The sequence below is a fragment of the Solanum pennellii genome, chromosome 11 (genome assembly GCF_001406875.1).
Source record: "Solanum pennellii chromosome 11, SPENNV200".
In the NCBI taxonomy this organism is placed as follows: Eukaryota; Viridiplantae; Streptophyta; class Magnoliopsida; order Solanales; family Solanaceae; genus Solanum; species Solanum pennellii.
The window spans coordinates 61,988,304-62,010,094 of NC_028647.1; the positions used below are offsets into that span (position 1 = coordinate 61,988,304).

Sequence of the window (21,791 nt, forward strand, 5' to 3'; positions counted from 1 at the left end):
AGATGATATTTTTATTAATTTACCTATATTGTATCTATGTGCTTTATTCATCAATACCAATATTAATAATGATAAAAAATTATAAACTTTGCAATATTTATATTTCCAAAGGAATTAATTTTAAGAAAAAAGTGTTTTTTTTTAAGTAATATTATCTTCATTTTATAAATTAATAAATAATTTGTAATAAATATTTTTAATGGGAAGTAATATGACATGAAAGGAGTAGTTCTCATGAAAGAAACAGTCAGTCCACTTATACAAGTTAACACCGATTGTAAGTAGGGTAAATATGATACGATAGATATCGAATCATCACATAGAAAATCAAAATTATTGATATTGCAATCTTGATGTTTATGATATCGGTATGTTATTTGGTCTTCAAAATTATGAAAATATTGTATTTGAAGTATATAGTTATATATATAATTCAAATATATCATTTATAATACCAATAAATGTATAAAATAGTATTCATATAAAACTAATTATTTAGACAAATTGCACTATTTGAATTGAAATATCATTTATGTATGTAATTAATTAAAGAAAAAGTAGTTATACTTTATTTTAAATATATCTACAAGTATAAGGTATTAATATTTAAAATAATATAAATAAAATATTTCACAATAAAATTATAGTCATAATTCGTTATTATATGATACATATACTATAAAGTTAAACAAATTATCATTACATATTTATTATACTGTAAAATATCGATATCTAACTTTAGAATATTAAACTAATATTTCGTTATATTTTTTTTTTTGAAACTCAATTATCAAAATTATAATATCGTAAGATATCATATCATGCTCACCCCTAACAAATTAATTACTTTCAAAACCAAAACGTTAGGAAATAGTACGACGTCGTTTGGTTCATAAAGGAAAATAACAGTCACCCACGTGGCAACACTCATTTTCCTCTCATTATGAACAAAAAGAGAACAAAAGAAAGAGTTAATAGCAATTTGGTCCCTTAATTATCGATAAATTTTTATTTAGTTTCTTATAATATTTAATCAAGCATATTTAGAAGTTGTTGCCTTGCTGATAAGCAATTTTTTTGGGATAGAATTATTAAAATTTTCTTATTTTTAAATAAAAAATTATAAATTTAAAAATATATGTGCAAAAAAAAAAAAGAAACGACTGATGCAAGCTATATTTGTTTAATAAAATGAAATCACTTTTTTATTTGAGTTAAACTTTAGAAAACACGTTTGTATTCTCTATTGAAATTTAAATTTAATAGTTAGAAATTTTAAAAACAATAACTTTAAATTTGTATTCTTAGTTAAACACAGACTCCGAATTTCATTTTTTTTAAAAAAAAAAAATTATTCAAATATTTCAATGAAATATGACCAAACTTTATACAAAGTGAAAAGAGGTCTATTTTAGAAAGAGATATTTTGAGAATTAGAAAAATGTTAAGGGGTGAAAAGTACAATAACTTATCAAATTAAAAATGTTTATAATCGAAAGAACCACAAGTTATTTCAATTAATATTTTTTTGATTGATTTAACTTATAGGTATTTTAGTTCTAATCAAAACATAGATACGTTAAAAATATTTGTCAATCAATTTGATCAATTTATAAGCTTAGTGAAACACTCTTTTAAATCTTTAATTACTTGAAATGAACTTTTTTAGTTCTCTTTGTTTGTGAAAAATCACAAATTTCTTAAAATATTGCCTCTATCATTATTAAATTATTTAACGTGTTTACAACTGAATAGATCAAAGTAATGTTGGATTGCGAAACCCATTAATTTTTACACAAAATCTTATTTTCTTTGAAATTCCATCTAATATAAGAAATTAATTGTTGAGAAACTATAGTTAAAGGAAATTATTGATTTAGTGATGAAGAAGAAACTCAATTTTAGTGTTTTCATGTTTGATTTCCCTTATAGTCATACAAATAATTTTTGTTATACTAATTGATATTACTACAAACACATCAATTTAATATTCTGGATCAAATTTCACACGTATTAAATAAAACTTGTATTGTTACTTCATATTTACGTGTAATATACTTTAAAATTATATTTCCTATATAAAAGGATAAAAATCCTACTCTTTAACTTTTGGTTTAGAGGGTGGTCATCCACCCGAAGATCAATCATCACTCAATGTCTTCTGAGTCGAACTTGACACATAAAATTTACCTATCGCAATTTATATATCCGTATAATTTGCAGACTATTACACAATATAATTTCAATGTTCACCACTACTCATTGAAGAGTCTATAATAAAAATTATAACGACCGCGAATTATTCCGAAAATAAAAAAACTAATTAAAAGTTAAATGCGCACGTCACATATCATAAAGATTAAAATAAAATTTTATCGCCAAAAATTAAAAGTATAATTATAAAATAAAAAAAAGGAAAATAAACGTTAAAGAAAAGAAAAAAAAATAGTGACGTGTCCCCTTCCTTCAACTATTACTTTCCTAATAAATTTCCCCCTTCCATTTTTAGCTTCTTATATTTCTCTCTCTCAATTGGACCAAAAAAACAAAAAACTGTTCTTTTTCCTCTTTTTTCTCTGAAAATTACACCACATATTGCAATCTTGTTGTTTTTGGGTTGGTGGGTTTCTTGATTCTTTGAGTTTTAAGTCAACAACTGAGTTCCAAAGAGCTGTTAAAGTCTAAAAGGCAAGTTTTTTTCAATAAAGATTCTTTCTTTGTTGTTGGATTTTCAATAATCAAGAATCCTATTCTGTCTGTTTTTGTAGTATTGTATTGTGCTCAACATTCTTTATACTGTTCATGTTTGTGTTATTTTTATCTGTAGAAGCTTAATTTTGCTTTGTCTTTTCCAGGAATTCAAGATAGTTCATTTGGGGCTTTTTGGTTGGATACAGTCTTGATTTGTTCTTAAAGATTTGATTTTTATGTAATTTCTTATCTCTCCCCACTTGTTTTTTGGGGTTGGGTGGGTTGTGAGTTGGTGGGGGTGTAATGTTTCTCTGTCTTGAAGGAGTACTACTCAGATTTGAAATTTGAATGTTACTTTTTATCCTTTTGTCAGAGAAAAAAGAGAGATCTGCTAATCACTTTTCCTCTTTTTAGGCCCATTCTGCTGAAAAAAAAGGAAAAGGTTTTCTTTGGATTACTTGTTGGGAGGTTAGGGGATAAGTTAAAATTTTGGGTGTTTTTTTTATGAGTTAATCCATATACTTAGATTAGATCTTGATGCATATCAAATTATGCAACAGAATCATGGGTTGTGTTTCTTTGTTTTTGTTGTTGTTGGTTTGTTTATGATATTTGCAGAGTTGGGTGTATTTCAGCTTTATAAATGCGTATTAAGTTGAACTGGGAATCACTATTTGGCGATACGGGTAATCAGTTTATTGCCGTGGTTAACATAATCTTTAATGTATCATGAACAGATCGGTTGAGTTCTGGATCCGGATGATTTATTACAATGTTTGAGAATTGGAAGTGTTGAACTGTGGTAAGAGTATGGCTGTTGCTGGTTTGCACAATATATCTACATTTGGTTCTTCTTTATTTATAGAGTCTCAGTCCTCAGTGTCGAGGCAGCGGGGTGAACATGATAGGCCAAAAACCCGAGCATCATCTATTCGGCAAATGTGGAGGGAGCTTGAGAGTGAGCATGTGGTGAGTAATTCTTATGCCCCTACCGGCGACAGGCAGAGACCACAGGGGAATGATGGTGTCAATGAGGACCAAAATCAAAGCCATATCGAGTTAGATAATTACTTTGATGATGGCCACAGTGTTAGCTCAGATCTATCTAGTGATCTTGGGGAGGTTGAACGCGAAAGAGTGAGGCAAATTATTCAGGAATGGATGCACACCGGTGTGAAGAGTCATTCGCAATCATTGAATGTCTCACATGTGAACAACTGTTCAAAGGCACAGTGTGAACGAACGAGTATTCATCAGAGTGGAACAAGTTCTCCTAGAGATGAAGTTGCTGTTGAAATTGGTTCCCAATTTGAACAAGGGCGTGATGGGTTGTCGGTCGATCATTCACGACATGGAGAGAGGAAGGCCTTACGCAAACTCTGTGGTAGACAAGCTCTTGTTGATTTACTGATGAGATCTCAAAGGGAAAGGGAAAAGGAACTTCAGGGATTGTTGGAGTGTAAGCCTGTATCAGACTTTGCCTATCGCAATAGGATTCAGGTTAGGCTTAAATAGAAATGCTTTCTTTTCCCGGTAGAATATCACGATATTGCATGTCATCTCAAATGTTATTCTGTCCCTTAGTATATATCATACATGGAAAGTTAGGAATGGAAGTTTCCTTATTTTTGGCATCAAATTTAAGATGTTCTAGGACATATTTTTAAAGGGCTTCACATGCTGCTAAATGTTCTCATGTCCTTGAGAACCAATGGAAAAAAAATTAATGCTAGCAAAACAAGTGTGAAGCATAAAAAGGTAAACAAAAAACGGAGATTGACCAAATTTGGAAATATCTCTGCAAGTTCACTTGGCTAAAGTTGATCACGATAAGATGAAATACTTCACTAGTTCACTTTATAATGGTTAATATTCTTGGGGGTGTTTAAAGTATTATTTCCTTCGTTCCAATTTATATGAGTTAGTTTGACTTGACACGAAGTTTCGAAGTTTAAGAAAAAAAGGAAAACTTTTGAAACTTGTCTAAAATAAGTCATAGATATTTCTGGGGCTAGAAATCATTTCATTAAGAGTAAAATGGGCATTTTAAAGTTACATTGTCACTAAATATAGTAATATACAAACGTGTCCTTTTTTTTCGAAACTGACTATAAAGAAAAGTAAGTCATATAAATTGGTATGGTATAGAGGGAGTAATTATTAGATGTATTAACTAAAGATTCTGCTAAAACAGTCGTAAGTTGCTATGCTGCATTGTGATCAAGGTATATCTAAATCACTAGATAAATAATGAATATTTTCCCGACTTATAATTAGTATTATAGAATTGATTTAAAAATTTAAATTATTAATTTAACAGCCTCTCTATGGTAAGGTCTACGTACACCTTTCCTCCCAAGCCCCAGTGGCGGACCTACCTTGGTCTAAGGGGTGTCGAGCGACACCCCTTCGTCGGAAAATTACGTTTTATAATAATGGTTAAATTTTAGTTTTATAAATAGAAATACATAAATTGACACCTCTTGAAATAAGTTGAAGGTTTAGTCTATTGGTTAGGGGCTTTCAAAAACTATATGACGTCGTGTGTTCAAGCCCTACTATGTTATTGCTGTAGTTGTAGTTGAGAAGGAAGAGCCTTAATAAAAATCTTGTATCCGCCACTGCCAAGCCCCACAAGTGGGACTACACTGGGATGTTATTTCTGGAGTTGTAGTTGAGAAGGAAGGGCCTTGGAGCAAGGGTACGGTTGTTTTCGTGTTACTTCATGTATTCGAGTCTTGGAATCAACCGCTGATAGTTGTGTCAAAGTAGTGTGCCTACATTACACACCTGGCACCCTTATAGTACCACCCTTCTTTTGACCCTATATGGGAAGTTTTGCGCACCTGGATCCCCTTTAATTTCCACTTGAATCAAACTTGGCCTCATGAAATTCTTTACTACTTTTAATAGATTGGGCCCAATTAAGCAGAATTATTAACATAGCATTTGTGTAGCTGACTTTGTTCGGAATTAAAGCTTAGTTGATTAATTAGTTACTTGTTTGGTATTCCTCCCTCGGATTCAATTTGTTTGTTTTACTTTCTTTTTTTGTCCGTTTCGAAAAGGATGCCTCTTTCCTTTTTTGGCAACTCTTTAGTTCTAACTTTCGACATGACATGTTTAAGTTCACAAGATTTAAGGATATTTTAGTGTATTCTATATTAATTTAAGGCTACAAGATCAAAAAATCTTCTGTACTTTCTTTAATCGCATGCCAAGTCAAAACCAAAAAAACAAATTGAAATGGAGGGAGTCATAAATTATGATTTGATTATTTTACTGTAGTTTATAAGCATGTGTAGTGTAACAAGATCTTTGGTTTATCAAAGTGCAAGTTTAAGTTGAACTCATTCTAGTCATTTGAACTTCTTAGATTTATGTGCATACACTATATTTATCCTTGGTCTTCTGTGAAATTGGATATCCTTAGGCTCATGTGCTTGCTTCATCCAGCTTCTATTATTTTCATCCCTAGATTATTTGCCACCCCTTGCTTGTAATACTGGAAAACTCTGTGTGGTGCAGTCATTACTCCGGGGAAGGTTTTTGCGAAATGATAGCTTGACCAATGATGAAAGAACTGCTTCAAATGCAGCGAGTGAACTGGGCTTACTAAGGCGAAGACATACTGTGTCTGATTTAAGGTAAAAATGGACCTTGATGAGAAGTCTCTTTTAATATAAGTTGCTTTCAGTTTTCACCTACTTGCGGTAATATTATCTTAGTAATTGTCCTCTTCTGTCAGCCAGAAGGTACAGTTGTTCACATAATTAGTATCTGGCAAACATAACTTCTTCTGACCAACAGTGTTACCTGACACATGAAATGGTTTCAAACAGGGAAGAAATTTTGTCCAGATTGGACGATAATGTGCGTGGTTCAACTACTAATACGCAGCCATCCTCTCCAAAGGATGAACCTCACCCATCTCAATCAAACAGTGCACAAGAGGTAATAGACGAATGCTATGATCAGGCTGAACTTATTAATGAAGAGAGAGAGATCAATGGATCTCATGCGGTAACAAACTCCGAAAACACTATTTGCGAGCTTGTGAATCATCAATATAACATTGACCAAATAGCTGAAACATCAGAGCAAGTTGGAGAAGATGAGGATCATGACCAAGCTACGTCAAATTTGGAGTTATTTGGTAGTTTACCTGAAAGACACAATAACGAGAATATAGACTTGGTGGAAAATGATGGTAATCAATGGTTGCAGGAAGAACATGCAACCTTCCATGACAATGATGCTACACAGAGTGAAGCAAGTGATTTTAATGATGTCCTAAATGGTCATTTTCGTGATTTGGATAGAAATATCTTTGAAGATTATGACTGGGAAGGTTCATCAGCTCAGGCAGAGGAGCTACAGGAATATATTCCGGAACCTGAAGGAAGTGATTTGGAGCAAGCGGAAGAGCTGGAGGAATTTGTAACAGAACATGAGGAAAGTGAGTCACAGCATTTGTATGCTGATCAGAATGAATGGATAGATGACGCGACAGAAAACATGGGCGGAGATTCGCAGGAAGGGACTCCTAACCAATCTTATCCAGAAAGTTTGGATGGTGGCATTGAAGAACAAAACCATACGCAAGAACCACATGATGATGAGTGGCATGAAGAGGCAATTGATGACTGGTCCGACACACCTTCCGGTCAGGTTGATGGGTCCATTGGAAGGGTTGATTCATTTTATGTACCAGACGATGACAATGTTTATAGCATCGAACTTCGAGAACTGCTAAGCAGGTACGGATTTGGACCGTTAGGCCTCTGCATCTTCTGTATAACATTGAAATTTCATGTAATTAACTATTTGCTTTCATGGTTTAGGAGGCGAGTCTCTAATCTTCTTCGTAGCAGTTTCCGTGAAAGTCTAAACCAGCTGATACAATCTTATGTCGAAAGACAAGGTAATGCTTCTTTTGACTGGGATATGGATGGAACATCCTCATACCCCTCTGATGCGGAGCAGGAGCAGCAGCAGGAGAATGCTAATCGAGAAGGGCCTCAGATGAATATGGAGGGAAATCCATTTTCTATGACTCCACCTCCAGAGGCACCTCCTCAGCCACATTGGAATCGGGTTTCTGAGCATCAGAATTTACGTCGCCAAAATCCACATCAGCACATGGGAGAATCAGTAAGTCTCACCCATTTTCCTGAACTACATGAAGTTCTACTCGGAATTGATTAGTGTAGTTGCGTTCTGCTTGTTGTTAGTGTGTCCAACATATGCAAAAAGTATGAGAATCATTATAATTAAGGCACATCTGGTATTCAAATGTGCACGCTGAATCTGCAAGTTGGAGTATGATGCTCCTTTCTTTGTTCTACTATTGAGTTTTTAGCAGCGCTTGACCATAGATTTTAGATCAAATTTTGAAAATTCATCTTCAAATATTTTCAAGTTCCAGTTTTTGGGACTTCCGGTGATAAAACTTTCAAATAATTTCCAAGTAAAATGCATGTCCAAACACAACAAATTCCAAAACAATTTCAGAATCTTTTTCTATGGTCAAACGGGAGCTTAGTAAACATAGTAACTTCTCACTATGAGCCTGTTTTTTCTTAAAAAACTCAAGCTATTCACATCCTTTTCTTGTTTTACACATGATCATAGTTCTTACAATGAAATGCATACCTCTTTAATCTGTTGCAGGAGTGGGATATCATCAACGAACTGAAGATTGACATGGCTGTGCTTCATCAGCGGATGAACGATATGCAAAGGATGCTTCAAACATGCATGGAAATGCAAGTAGAGCTGCAAAGGTCGGTCCGTCAAGAAGTTTCTGCAGCCCTAAACCGATCTGCTGGTTCAACAGGTTTGATTATATACCTTTGTCCATTACGAGTTTTTCACTTCCTCAATCGGAGAAAATCCTATAATACTTTGTTCATCTAGTTGTCATCTAGTTCATTTCTTTTTCCATATATCAGATGTGAATATTTGTGGGGATGGTTTGCTGAACGATGAATCCAAATGGGATAAAGTGAGGAAAGGAATATGTTGCTTATGTTGTAAGAACAATATCGATTCGTTACTGTACAGGTAAAAATGTGAATCATCCTTGTCCTTCCTTTAATTATTAAGTGCACATGATGCTTTTCTGAGCTGTCGTAGGGACAGCTCTCTTTTATGTTGTTTACAGTCGCCTCGTGGACACAATCTTTCCTTTTTGATCCAGTCTGAAAAGAAACGTCTTTCCTTTTCCTTCTCGGGTTTCAGGTGTGGTCACATGTGCACATGTTCAAAATGTGCAGAAAAATTGATGCACGAAAAAGCAAAATGCCCGATGTGCCTTGCACCAGTAGTTGAGGTCATCCGAGCTTTCTCTTCACAGTAATTGGTATAAAATTAGAAGAAAATAGTAGACGATAAATATCAAAGAGAGAAGATAGATAATGCAATAAAGGTTTATTTGGCACCTGCAGTCCTCCTTTAGTCTAGGTAATTCTTTTCTCCTCTGTTCATTTGCTCTGTGTAACCCGCGATTCTTCATTTGCCATTCATATTTTCACTAACTGTACACTCGTATTTACAGATTTGCACGTCTGATTTATTGTCGAATACAGAATAACAGGTGAAACTTATCATTTGTCCGAAAATCTCCATCAATCGATGCGTAGACACATTGGTTGCTGCTTGACATAGCTAACAGGAAAGTCATAGTTTTTTCATGATGGCTTTTGTTATGTATTGATGAAGTTATTTCAATATCCTTCAAGCCTGTAGAGAGTGATCAACTAGTGTGTTGTTGCCTTCAAAAAGCTTGGACTATCTCTGAGTTGGGAAGGTGTCACACCTTCTCGGGGTGCGGTCCTCTTTAGGACCCTGTATGAACGTGAGATGCTTCACACACCGAGCTATCTTTTTTTAAATTTCAAGTTGGGTCATGGATCTTGAATTGCCTTCCATTTTGTTCCTTAATTTATGACCAAGTGAGATATGATTACATTTTTTTGTTCACACCTTTTCTAAGATGGGAAACTAATGATGTAAAGCTTAATATATATTATTTATATATATACATTAACTCATTGAAATGAATGATAATCTTTTTTCTATTTTTTGCATTTCATAAACTATTTGTTGCACATAATTTGACCTTGCATGAAATCTAATAGTAAACTTTGTGATTTTAAATTTGTCATAATATTTGCATATTAATGTAAACTTAATTTGAAATTTTTTGTGTGCATTTCTCAAATATCTATCAGGTAGATAAATAAAATCACATAAAATATGTCATCTACTTTAATTATATAAATCAATCTTAATCGAAATCAACTTGAGATTTTTTGGCTTATTAAAACTAATGTTTGTGATAATTCAACTTACATAAAATTTATTGAAAAATTTAACAAATTGTCAAGATATACAAGTTAATTTAAATTTGTATATAGCTATAGAAGCTTTTCATTATGTATGAACTAATCATTAGGAAAATAAAAAATACATAAGTCCATTCTTTTTTTTTTCCAAAATAACTAATAAGAAAATAATATTCATCAGGACTAATACTCTGCATCTCTAAGCAAGTCTGCTTAGCAAAAAGTGACAATTATCAAATTGGAATTACTTTCAATTGCTTCAAGGAATCATCTTTTTTGCTAGTGCTAATTAAGTTAATAATAAGCATTTTAACATAATTAAGCAAACAAAAAGTATATAAGTAAACCTTACTTTGAGTTTTCAATTTTGATGCCACACATGCAAAATGATGAGAAAAAAAGAAAAAGTAAAGTTCTTCACCATTAAAAAAACTTATGAACAAAATATTCCTAATTTGGTCCAAGTGATTCATTAATGAATAGATGCTAGATACCATACCAATGAAATAAGTGTGGTTTACAAAGGATAAAATGTAGGTAAGTCTTCTTTTTATGAGTTAAATAGAGATTGTTTTGGACAAATTATCGATTAAAAAAAAGTCAAAAATGGAGCTAACCCGGCGCCTCTCCGGCTAAAAGGTGACAACTCTTTGATTACCTACTAATCTTTTACTCTGATATTGAATCTACACACTTTTTTGTATTGAAGTTTTTATCCACGATAAGCTAAGTTAAAGCAGTTTCATGTCAAATCATCGCCTTCCAAATTTTCATTCGGAATGCCTCTACCTCTTCATACTCCTGTTAAAACCGATCTCTCACCTCTCCTCATTGACGTATTTGTGCAATTTCTCTTTGTAAATTTTCATTCGGAGTGCCTTTACCTCTTCTTACTCCCGTTAAAACCGATTCTCACCTCTCCTCATTAACATATTTGTGCAATTTCTCTTCGTATGTCAAAACAATCTCAGTCTCACTTCCCTTATTTATCACAAAACTCAATCAATTCTTCAAACACTTCATTAATAACTAACATGAAAGTCGATCTTATTACCATCGATACAACTATTCCCATTTCATAAGGTTAAATCCAATAATACCTTGAAATTAAAAACTTCATAACAATAACTCAAAAATTATGAATGAACATACAATATTATACTTCACATCACAATAATTAATCTTTACAATTTGATTGCTCTACAAAAGTAGTTAATACTTACAAAATCATTTTACAATTTTTTATTTTTAGAAACTTGCACTTCTATGCAATGTAACTCTACTCCCCAAATTGGAAGAACTACATGATCTTCTAATACACCTACACGTGTCACACTCTTGAACCGTTGATCTCTCACTCACAACATTTTCATCTCTTACATCAACTATATCCAAACAAACCTCATCCTTGAAAAATTGTGTTGATCGACACAGTGGACAAGTCACGTGCGATGATAGCCACGTGTCGAGACACTGTTGATGAAACACGTGACGACAGTACGGAATAAGACGAACGAGTTCACTCACCTCGAACTCTGATAAACAAATTGGGCAGTCTTCGATCAAGTGCTTCGCGGCTCCACCGTATGAAATTAACGGTAGAGATTGCACCGTTGATGGATCCATCCCTTTCCGGCAAGACCTGTGTCACGATCCGTCAGAAATTAATAATTACGAATCATGATAAAAATAAATACATATATTTACTACATAAATATGCTCTTTAACTTGATTTCGAATCACATTTCTGTCCTTTAATTTTAGGTGTGCAGAAGTAAACACTTAAACATGTATAAAACTGAATAAATAAACACACGTCTTTTTTGTCATATGTAATATCCTACGTGTATCTTGTCATGTAGAATTCACGTGTTTATTTTGTTTAAAAATTGAATAATTAAAGTGTATGTTTGTGCATTATAAAAATTAGAGATCAAAATTAAAATTTGAAATCAAGTTTAAAATCAAATATATGTATTATGCCTAAAATAAACTTATACATTCTGGATAGCAAAATGAGTTTTTTCAATGAGATGAAAACTGCAAATTATTTTTGTTTTCTCGAAAAGGTTTGTCTAATTGTATGATATAATTGAAATTTCGAGATTCAAAACTATTAAATTTCAAAAGTTAAAATCAAGCAATGAAACTTCTAGATTTTTGAAGTACATGTATGTTAAAAATATGAAAAATAGCAATATAAATTATAGTTTTTTAATCTCAATTTACGTGATACATTTTATTTGTTGTGCGATTGAATATTTCAAGTTAAATAAAAAGTTTGGGCATACAATTTTCAGGTAAACTAGGTAAAAAACTAATGCAAGTCACAATAATTGAAAAAATATTTAAAAAATATATAAAAAATAAATTTATTTGAATTTCGAAATTCGAAATGTGTTATGGATTGGAATGGAGGAAGTAATGATTAACAATTAAGATATAATAAGATAAAATTAAAAAAATTCAGAGCAATTACAGTAACTGAAAAACTAACAACCTGTGCGCGGAGGAGGAAGACGACGATAGGGATAGATTTCTCCGGCGTCGATCATCATCGGAACCGGCGGAAGTTGTTATATCTCCGGCGAAGTGACGTATATAAATAGAGAAAAAACCCATGAAAAACAGAGCAGTGAGAAGAACGAGTATCGTTAACGCCATTGATGAATCGAAAGGTGCAGTTAGCTTAAACGGTCTTCCAATTGCTGTAGCTACGGAATCGTTCATAGGTTGATAAGTAATTGTTGGATCTGATGAACTCATTGAATAATGTAAAATTTCTGGGTTTGAGTATTGTAACAATATTCTTTTCATCTCAACAACTAACACTAAAAAAAAAAATTAGATCAAATAAATAGTGATTTTTATTTTTTGGTGTATAATGTATTAGTAGTAGAAGATTGTAGAAATGGAGTTTTTTTTGGGAGAAAGAGTGAAGGAGTAGTGAAGAGGATAAGAATGGAGGGCGGTGATTATATATATGGGGTCTACAAGTTTCATGTTAGTTCACGTGTTTGACACCAGTTTATCGAAATTCGATTAAATTTGAATTCTCGAATATATAGTTTTATTTTTAGTTACGAGGAAATTTCATATATAGTCATTTAAAAATAGCATAATTATTTTTCATAGTTATAATTTTGATAATCACAATTTGTAGCTATATGTTATAGGGAGGAGATAGACGAGCGAGACAGGAGAGGGAGGAGAGAGAAGGTAAAGAGAGAGAAAAAAATTGTATATCTATAGAGCTTAGATAATTGTATATTATACATATATATATTTGTATATATAGCAAGAGAGATAAGGAGGATAGAGAGAGGCGGGCGAGATTGAGAAAAGGATGAGCGAGATTGGGAGAGAAGCGAGCCATAAAGGCATAGAGTGAGAGAGAGATGAATTGTATATGTATATCGGTTAGATAATTATATATTATACATATGCATTTATATATATGACAAGCGAGATTGAGAGATGGAGGAGAGAGGCGAGCGAGAGAGGACAGAGAGGTGAATTGTATACGTATATTATAGATAATTATATATTATACATATGTATTTGTATATTCTGGCGAATTATACATCTACAAATATGACTAGTTATATAAATTCGAAATCAATACACATAATTAATATATAATCTTAGTCGAAAGTGAAAATTATATCAAACTATAATTATGATGAGTAATTAGTTAATATAAATTTACTTCACCACATAATTTTCCTTAATTTCAACATATTATGATAAAAATATATATTTTATATTTTATTCTAAATCTTTTTGAAATATAATTATTATATTGTTAAATTTATGATAATAAAAATCAACTAAGGAACTATCAAGAGAAAAAACAAAATTACAATCCATAGCCCCTAGTCTAGTTGATGATTGTGATGTGTAGAGTAGATGAATAATATTGTGGGCTAGCAACATCATAATTGTTGTGTTAGAATTTAGCAACAAAACAAATAGTTGGGTCCATCTTTTGGCTTTTCTTATAAGAAGAGATTTAAGATCTTTTATTGTATTTAAAAATAAAACAAAGTTATATAAAATATATAATTCATAAATATTACGTGGTGTCTTCTAACATTTCCTATATATAGAAAATGTCTGACTCACCATTTTGTAAAAAGTTTTACATAATTTTATTCGATATTTGATATTTATTTTGTGTTTTAATATATTTAAACTTAATATCTAAAGGTTACGAGTTTCATTTTAAGAAATAAAATAATCTTTATCAATCATAACAATAATATATCTCGTAAAATGTCACTAATAAAGTATAAAAATGATAAAATATATATAAATTTCATTATTAATCATAAAATCAAAAAATTATTTTCAAAAATTCTTCACTCTAAGTGCAATAAATATCGATCTAAAACAGGCCCTATCAATGGTGTCATTTTATATGCAGGATTTAAATTAGAAAATTTTAATTTAAATAAAAAATATTAATTATTTTATTAATATATTTAGGTTTATTCACATCACACATTTATTTTTGGTGTGGCTAGGAAGGGAATATTTAGAGAAAATATAATATATTTGGGTTTTACTAATATACAAATACAAACCTAATTAATAAGAACCAATATAGATGTCATCAGCAAGGTATGGGGACTTTATCTTTTCTTGTTGCATTATTGGACTTTGGAAGCTGCTGGAATGATGACAAAATAATTCCTATAACACCAATAAAAATGGTCTAAATCGGATCAGTACGTACTCCTTTATTCTTAATTAAGTATTTTATGAGAAAAAAATTACTGAATTACATATTTTTCTTATTTTAATATCTTTTTTTATTTTTTTAAAAATCTCTAAAATTTCTTATTTCTTTTTAATATATTAATATATCCAAATCAATATTTAATGTATTCGAGCTATATATTATATATTCGTTTATTTTATAATGTATTCGAGCTAGTTCTTAATGTATCAGAGCTACATATTATGTATTCAGTTTATGTTGAGATACTCTTTAATGTATATTGAAGGTACAAATTTTAAGGGATTATTGGGCAACTTTCACATATAGCAAACAAAAAATTCATATTTATATGCTATAGCAAAGTTTGCATAATTGCGCTCCATAGCAAACATAAAACTGTATAATTCGCTATACATATACAATTGTATAATTCGCTGGCCTAAATTGTATAATTCGCTGGCCTATTTCGCTGCAATTGTATAATTTGCTTTGCATACAGTTGAATCGAATTAAAATGTATGTATATTGCATAATTATAAGTGTTAGCAAGAAGATATATGTTTTTCTCGCTTTATACAAAAACAGAAACACAATATGTACACTTCTGTTGTATAAAGCTAGAGAAAATTGTATTTCACTGCAATTGTATAATTCGCAATTGTATAATTCGTTGGCCTTTTTCTCTGCAATATTTGAAGTAAAATGTTTGTAAATTGTATAATTAAGTGTATAACACGAAGATATACATTTTTGCATGTGTATATACAATTTTCTCTCGCTTTATACAAAACAGAAACAGAATTATACACTTCTGTGTATAAAGCGAGAGAGGCGAGCGAGAATGGAGAGTGGCGAGCGAGATTTTTGGGAGAGAGACGCTGGCAAATTTTAGCTAATGTTTGCTATGGAGCACAATTAAGTCAAACCCTAGCTATTCCATTTAATTTAGGTTATTAGTTTGCTATTATATACAATTTTCCCTTATTTTAATTAAAAATGTAGGGATAAAATGTAATTTACTCTTTACACTATGAGATTTATGTAAATTATACTTTTTTATATTAATATCTTTTAGATATGAAATTATTTTTGTTAAGAAGTAATTTTAATCTTTGATGTGAAATTTATCGACAAGAAATTAAATTTAATCTAAACACTGATATGATAGATATTAGAATTCAAATTTAAAAAAGTTACAACAAGAAATGTGAAAAGAAATTAATATAAATTTGAAATAGTACATAAAAAGGGATCTACCACCGTACCACGAACGAAAGTAATCACAATGTATAAAAATATACATCATATACAAACTTATTCTGTAATTTTCAGTCACAATCTTGTTCAAAACTAGTCTAAATCTCCATCAAAGAACTTTGATTATATTTATAATATGATTTTCGCCACTCAAATTTTACAAATTTGGTCCTCTAATGATGATTTAAGCTCCAAACACAATAATAAGTCAAGTTTACCAACTAAATTTAATAGAGGTAACTAGGTTATAAAGATAAATAGAAGAGGTAACCTAGCTTCCAAATTATATACATCATTATTATCCACAATCCTAAGGTTGTATGGTTCCAATCCATAATTACTTTTTTTCTTCTTCTAAATAATAATGAAATTGACTAAATTATAAGAGTAATTATTTGTAGTGTTAGAACTAAGTATTAAATCAAATGTGCTTGAGAAGTAGGGGAACACTTATTGGGCTTTGGGAACCCATTATGGGCCAAGTAAAACACATGTCTCAAAAGTCCAATAAATATTGGCCCAAGATTCAAACATCGATATCGATATTGTATATACTCTACTTGGCCGAAGTGTATAAATAACCATTTTTAGGACCCGTATTTAACAATAGTCAAAATTTAATCTCATTAAAATCAACACTAGTTTTACGGGTATAAAGCTCGACTTTATCAAAATCTAACTTCAGACCTTAGTGTTTTAAGTTTGAATGAAGTTACGCGTTGTCAAAACTGAATTTCACTCCCAATAGTGTGAATTCACAATAGGGAAATGATGTGATATTTTTCAAATAGACTAAAACGTTAAATGGTTTTAAAAATCAAATATTTTACGTATATTTCACAATGTTATGCACATAACCCTTTCGAACAAGAGATTACCTTAAGGCCCATTTAATTATGGACTTTTAAATTGGAAAGTAACAAAACTCAAAACGTTCAACTGATCCAATGGACCAAGCCCATCATGTATCAATGTGAAGATTCGGGTTATGGCTATGTTTTTTCGTATTTTAGTTGGACAGGTTATGTTATGATTCTTTACTCGATATTCGACATTCTTAGAGATGTCCTTCTTAATCATAAAAGTTAATATCCAAATTTTGAATGAGTTTGAGTTAAACCTTGGATTTACTTAAAATTCATTAAAACATAATCAATTTTGTCTATTTGACACAATTACTATATTGTAAATTGTTTACAATATCCAAATAGTGTAATATGAACCAAGAGATTCATTTCTTCCTAACCTTAGTTTTTAGACAAAATTATGTTAGGATTAATAATGATAGTTTATTGTTTATGAATAACTAAGAACATTATATAAAAGTAGAATATATGGTGTATAATCTAAACCTTGTGTTTGGTTATAAATGGAATAAATTTGTAGTTTCCAATTTTAATCAATCTTAAGAATACTAAGAAGTCCTTCTAGAGGAAAAGGACAATTTTGTCATTTCACTTATTTTTATCTATGTATAGCTAATTCTTGAATTGTTATCATGATCCATTTTATATATATATATATATTTTAAATTAATTTATATTTGTTTTAAATAGTTTTAAAAAATGGTTACAAGTAAATGAAAATAAGGGGAGGTATACGTAATATTGTAAACCATAGGGGAGATGAGTGTTATAGAGCGAAACCTGGAGGCAGGTCTCTGAAATTATCGATCCCTTTGATTTTTAAGAGAAAGATGGTAGCATTTAGAGTGATTCTCATGGTATAAATTTGTTCACCAACAAAACTTTACTAGGGAATCATAAGTGAAACTTAGTTAATTTGCACAAATATAATAATACTACTAAATATTTATTCTAAAGATGATTCATCATGATTATGGAACACTTCTTTTTCCTTTTTTTAATTAAAAAAAATCAACAAAATCATCACAATGCCTTCCATTTTGGGCCACAAAGATCAATTCAAGATGTTCTTTTTTTCTTTACTTTTTTTTTAAAATTATAATTCTATCTTATTTGGACCATCACTTTTGGCATACATATAAAAAAGGTTGCTAAATTTGTTGGCAATCATATATATATATATATATATGAAAAGTAAATTATAATATTTTTTATTTTATGCCTATTTACTTAATTATAAATTTGTTTGAATTTATGCTTTTCTTTAGTAATTATTTTTTTTAGCAAAAATATATATTTTAAAAGATGTTTTTCATTACTTTCTGGCTTTAATGTCTCCAAGAAAACACAAAATATAATCCAAATGACACAATTCCTTCTAGAAAAGCATAAAAAATAATTCGAACAATACAATTTTTATATGATTAAAAAGACAATGATTTCGATGACCTTTATGTTACTATTAAATTAAATAAATAACAAGATTCCGAAAATTTGCTCTTAGTTTTTGGCTCCAAGGGGAAAATAATGGATACATTTTTGTTCTTTTGCATATATCTAGATTGAAAACTTTTTAAAAAATCAAAAAAAAATAAAATGAAATTGTATAAAATATCTTCATTCGCATCAAATTAAGAACAAGTAGCAAATGATAACAATATATTAATGCAATTTTATAACAACAAAATTAAAAAAATATAGCACTATATCAAATACATGCTAAAAAAGGAAAAAATAACAATAATAAAAAGTGACAAGATAGATATAACCAAAGTCGCAATATGTAATAATAAAAATAAAGTAGAAGATATTATGTTATTTATTTACACAAGCACTAAATGTGAATAAGTCGATGAAATTAGTGAATTAAAATCAAATTTTACTAAAATATCTCATAATGAGTAAGATTATTTTTTATATATATTATTAATGTATCTCGTGCATCACAGATATATTTCGTACGCTATATTTTAAAATTATATATTTATATTATTATCAAGCATACGTGTAAAGTATGTATATTTAAAGTTAGAAAAGTTAATGCAAAGCTCAAAATAATGATGAGTGGTCTTATTTTGACAGACTTGATTGTTTAAAATAGTTTATAAAGCATGTGAATCCCACACATTATTATAAATGCACATGGTAATTTTAATAGGATAATGCATAAGTATAATCTTATTTTATATTCGAAATCTGAGAGACACACTTATACTATATTAAGGTTCTATTATTTTTTTGAATTTATTTTATTAATTAATTTTTATCCTTTTTTGACCTACGTGACACTATTTTATGGACCCAACGCTCATTGACTTTCTTTTTCTATTTTAATATTTACAATATTTGTTAATGGTAAGTTGTCTTTCATTTTCTTTTTTAATATATCCAAAGAATATTGCTTGCTTCAAGAAAGGGCATATGTTTTTTGAATTTTTCATTCAATATTTGAAACTCGTATTAAATATTACTATTTGTTGTAAAATCAAGATTATAAGAAGAAGACAAGAGAAATAGATGTAGGAGAAGACTTTCTTTTATTCAAGTATATATAAGTTTCATATCTATATATTACAATAGTGAATGAACAACCCTATTTATAGAGTGAGAAATCATTCCAAAGGTCACCATATTAAGTATCATAATAAATAGATACATACTTATCCAAAAAGGTTCATGTAACCTAGTGAATATGAATGGTTGTTCATGTACTAACTTTATGGACTATCCACTTATTTAATGGATTTATAACACTCCCCCTTGGATGTCCATAGATATTGTGCCTCGTTAAAACCTTACTAGAAAAAAACCCTGTGGGAAAAAATTCTAGTGAAGGAAAAAGAGTACACATATCTTTTGATACGCATTATTTGCTGCCTCATTAAAAACCTTTCTAGGAAAACCCAATGGGACAAAACCTAGATTAAGGAAAAAAAGAGTACAGTGCGTATTTTACTCCCCCTGATAAAAACCACGATTCAGATGGTTAAGTTTCCGCATTCCAATTTTGTGAACCATCTTCTCAAGAGTTGAGGCCGGTAAAGATTTAGTAAATAAATCTGCTGGATTATCACTCGAACGAATTTGTCGCACATCAATATCACCATTCTTCTGGAGATCATGTGTGAAGAATAATTTTGGTGAAATGTGTTTCGTTCTATCTCCTTTTATAAAGCCTCCTTTTAATTGAGCTATGCATGCAGCATTGTCTTCAAAGAGTATTGTGGGTATCTTGACGTCACACTTCAAACCACATCTTTCTTTGATAGAATGTATTACTGATCTTAACCATACACATTCTCTACTTGCTTCATGAATGGCTATTATCTCAGCATGATTTGAAGAAGTAGCGACAATAGACTGCTTCGTAGATCGCCATGATATAGCAGTACCTCCATATGTGAACAGATAGCCTGTTTGTGATCGAGCTTTATGTGGGTCAGATAAATAACCTGCATCTGCATGACCAACAAGATCTGCACTATCTTTGTTAGTATAAAACAGACCCATATCACTAGTTCCCCTTAGATATCGCAATATATGTTTAACTCCTTTCCAATGTCTTCGTGTAGGGGAAGAACTATATCTTGCTAACAAATTAACAGAAAATGCTATGTCAGGTCTCGTAGCATTAGCAAGATACATAAGTGCCCCAATTGCACTAAGATAAGGTACTTCTGGACCAAGAGGTTCCTCATTCTCTTCTTGAGGTCGGAATGGATCCTTACTCACTTCAAGTGATCGGACAACCATTGGAGTACTTAATGGATGTGCTTTGTCCATGTAAAATCGTTTCAAGATTTTCTCAGTATAGGCAGATTGATGGATGAAGACCCCGTCTACTAAATATTCTATTTGTAGTCCAAGACAAATTTTTGTCTTTCCAAGGTCTTTCATCTCAAATTCTTCCTTTAGATATTCAATTGCCTTTTGAACCTCTTCTGGAGTTCCAATGAGATTAATGTCATCAACATAAACAGCAAGAATAACAAACCCCAATGTTGTTTTCTTAATAAATATACAAGGACAAATGACATCGTTTATATAACCTTGTTTTATCAAGTACTCACTGAGGCGATTATACCACATGCGCCCTGATTGTTTTAAGCCATATAATGACTTTTGTAATCTGATTGAATATATTTCCCGAGATTTTGAACTACATGCTTCAGGCATTTTAAGTCCTTCTGGAACTTTCATATAAATTTCATTATCAAGTGAACCGTAAAGGTAAGCTGTAACCACATCCATTAGACGAATTTCAAGATTTTCATGTACAGCTAAACCGATGAGATATCGAAAAGTTATTGCATCCATAACAGGTGAATATGTTTCTTCATAGTCGACACCAGGTCGTTGAGAGAATCCTTGTGCAACAAGGCGTGCCTTGTATCTTACAATCTCATTTCTCTCATTTCTTTTTCGTACAAAGACCCATTTATAGCCAATTGGTTTAACATCACTAGGCGTTTGGACTACTGGTCCAAAAACCTCACGCTTAGCAAGTGAATTCAATTCTGATTCAATTGCTTCTTTCCATTTTGGCCAATCATGTCTTTGTCGACATTCTTCGACGGATAGAGGTTCAAGATCCTCATTTCCTTGCATAATGTTAAGTGCAACATCATATGCGAAAACATTATCCACTATGATTTTTGATCGATCTAAACTTATCCCATCACCTGTAGAAGAACTTATTGAGAGTTCTTCATTTACTTGAGTCTCGGGTTCACTGATTTCTTCAGGAATATCAGGATTAATCAGATCTTGAATTTCTTCGTGAAATTCTTTTGTAGTGTCATTTTTTGTACTTCTTTTTCTAGGATTCTTATCTTTTGAACCCAATGGTCTACCACGCTTCAGGCGTATTTGTGATTCAGAAGCTATGACACTTGTAGATGGTCC

The 21,791-nt window shown here is 30.9% G+C and overlaps 2 protein-coding genes across 4 annotated transcripts; one reads left to right on the forward strand and one right to left on the reverse strand.

Annotated features, from left to right (window-relative positions):
• Window positions 1–2,508: 2,508 nt before the first annotated feature.
• LOC107004788 lies at window positions 2,509–9,752 on the forward strand. Of its 3 annotated transcripts, none has more exons than XM_015203137.2 (9): window positions 2,509–2,688; window positions 3,429–4,191; window positions 6,220–6,338; window positions 6,534–7,451; window positions 7,536–7,845; window positions 8,365–8,530; window positions 8,646–8,757; window positions 8,935–9,156; window positions 9,251–9,740. In XM_015203137.2, the coding sequence occupies exons 2-8, from the start codon at window positions 3,502–3,504 to the stop codon at window positions 9,050–9,052; spliced, it is 2,433 nt and encodes an 810-aa protein (XP_015058623.1). In that variant the 5' UTR covers window positions 2,509–2,688; window positions 3,429–3,501; the 3' UTR covers window positions 9,053–9,156; window positions 9,251–9,740. The 3 variants fall into 3 exon arrangements, with proteins under 3 accessions (XP_015058623.1, XP_027768772.1, XP_015058624.1); XM_027912971.1 differs by lacking the exon at window positions 2,509–2,688 and adding an exon at window positions 2,873–2,929; XM_015203138.2 differs by lacking the exon at window positions 2,509–2,688 and having other exon boundaries at window positions 3,502–4,191; window positions 9,282–9,752.
• Window positions 9,753–11,164: 1,412 nt separating this feature from the next.
• On the reverse strand, window positions 11,165–12,996 carry LOC107003390 (RING-H2 finger protein ATL57). Its single transcript, XM_015201713.2, has 2 exons — window positions 12,541–12,996; window positions 11,165–11,682 (listed from the first exon to the last, which is right to left on the reverse strand). Exons 1-2 carry the CDS (start codon window positions 12,855–12,857, stop codon window positions 11,289–11,291), a joined length of 711 nt encoding a protein of 236 aa, XP_015057199.1. The 5' UTR covers window positions 12,858–12,996; the 3' UTR covers window positions 11,165–11,288.
• Window positions 12,997–21,791: the final 8,795 nt, after the last annotated feature.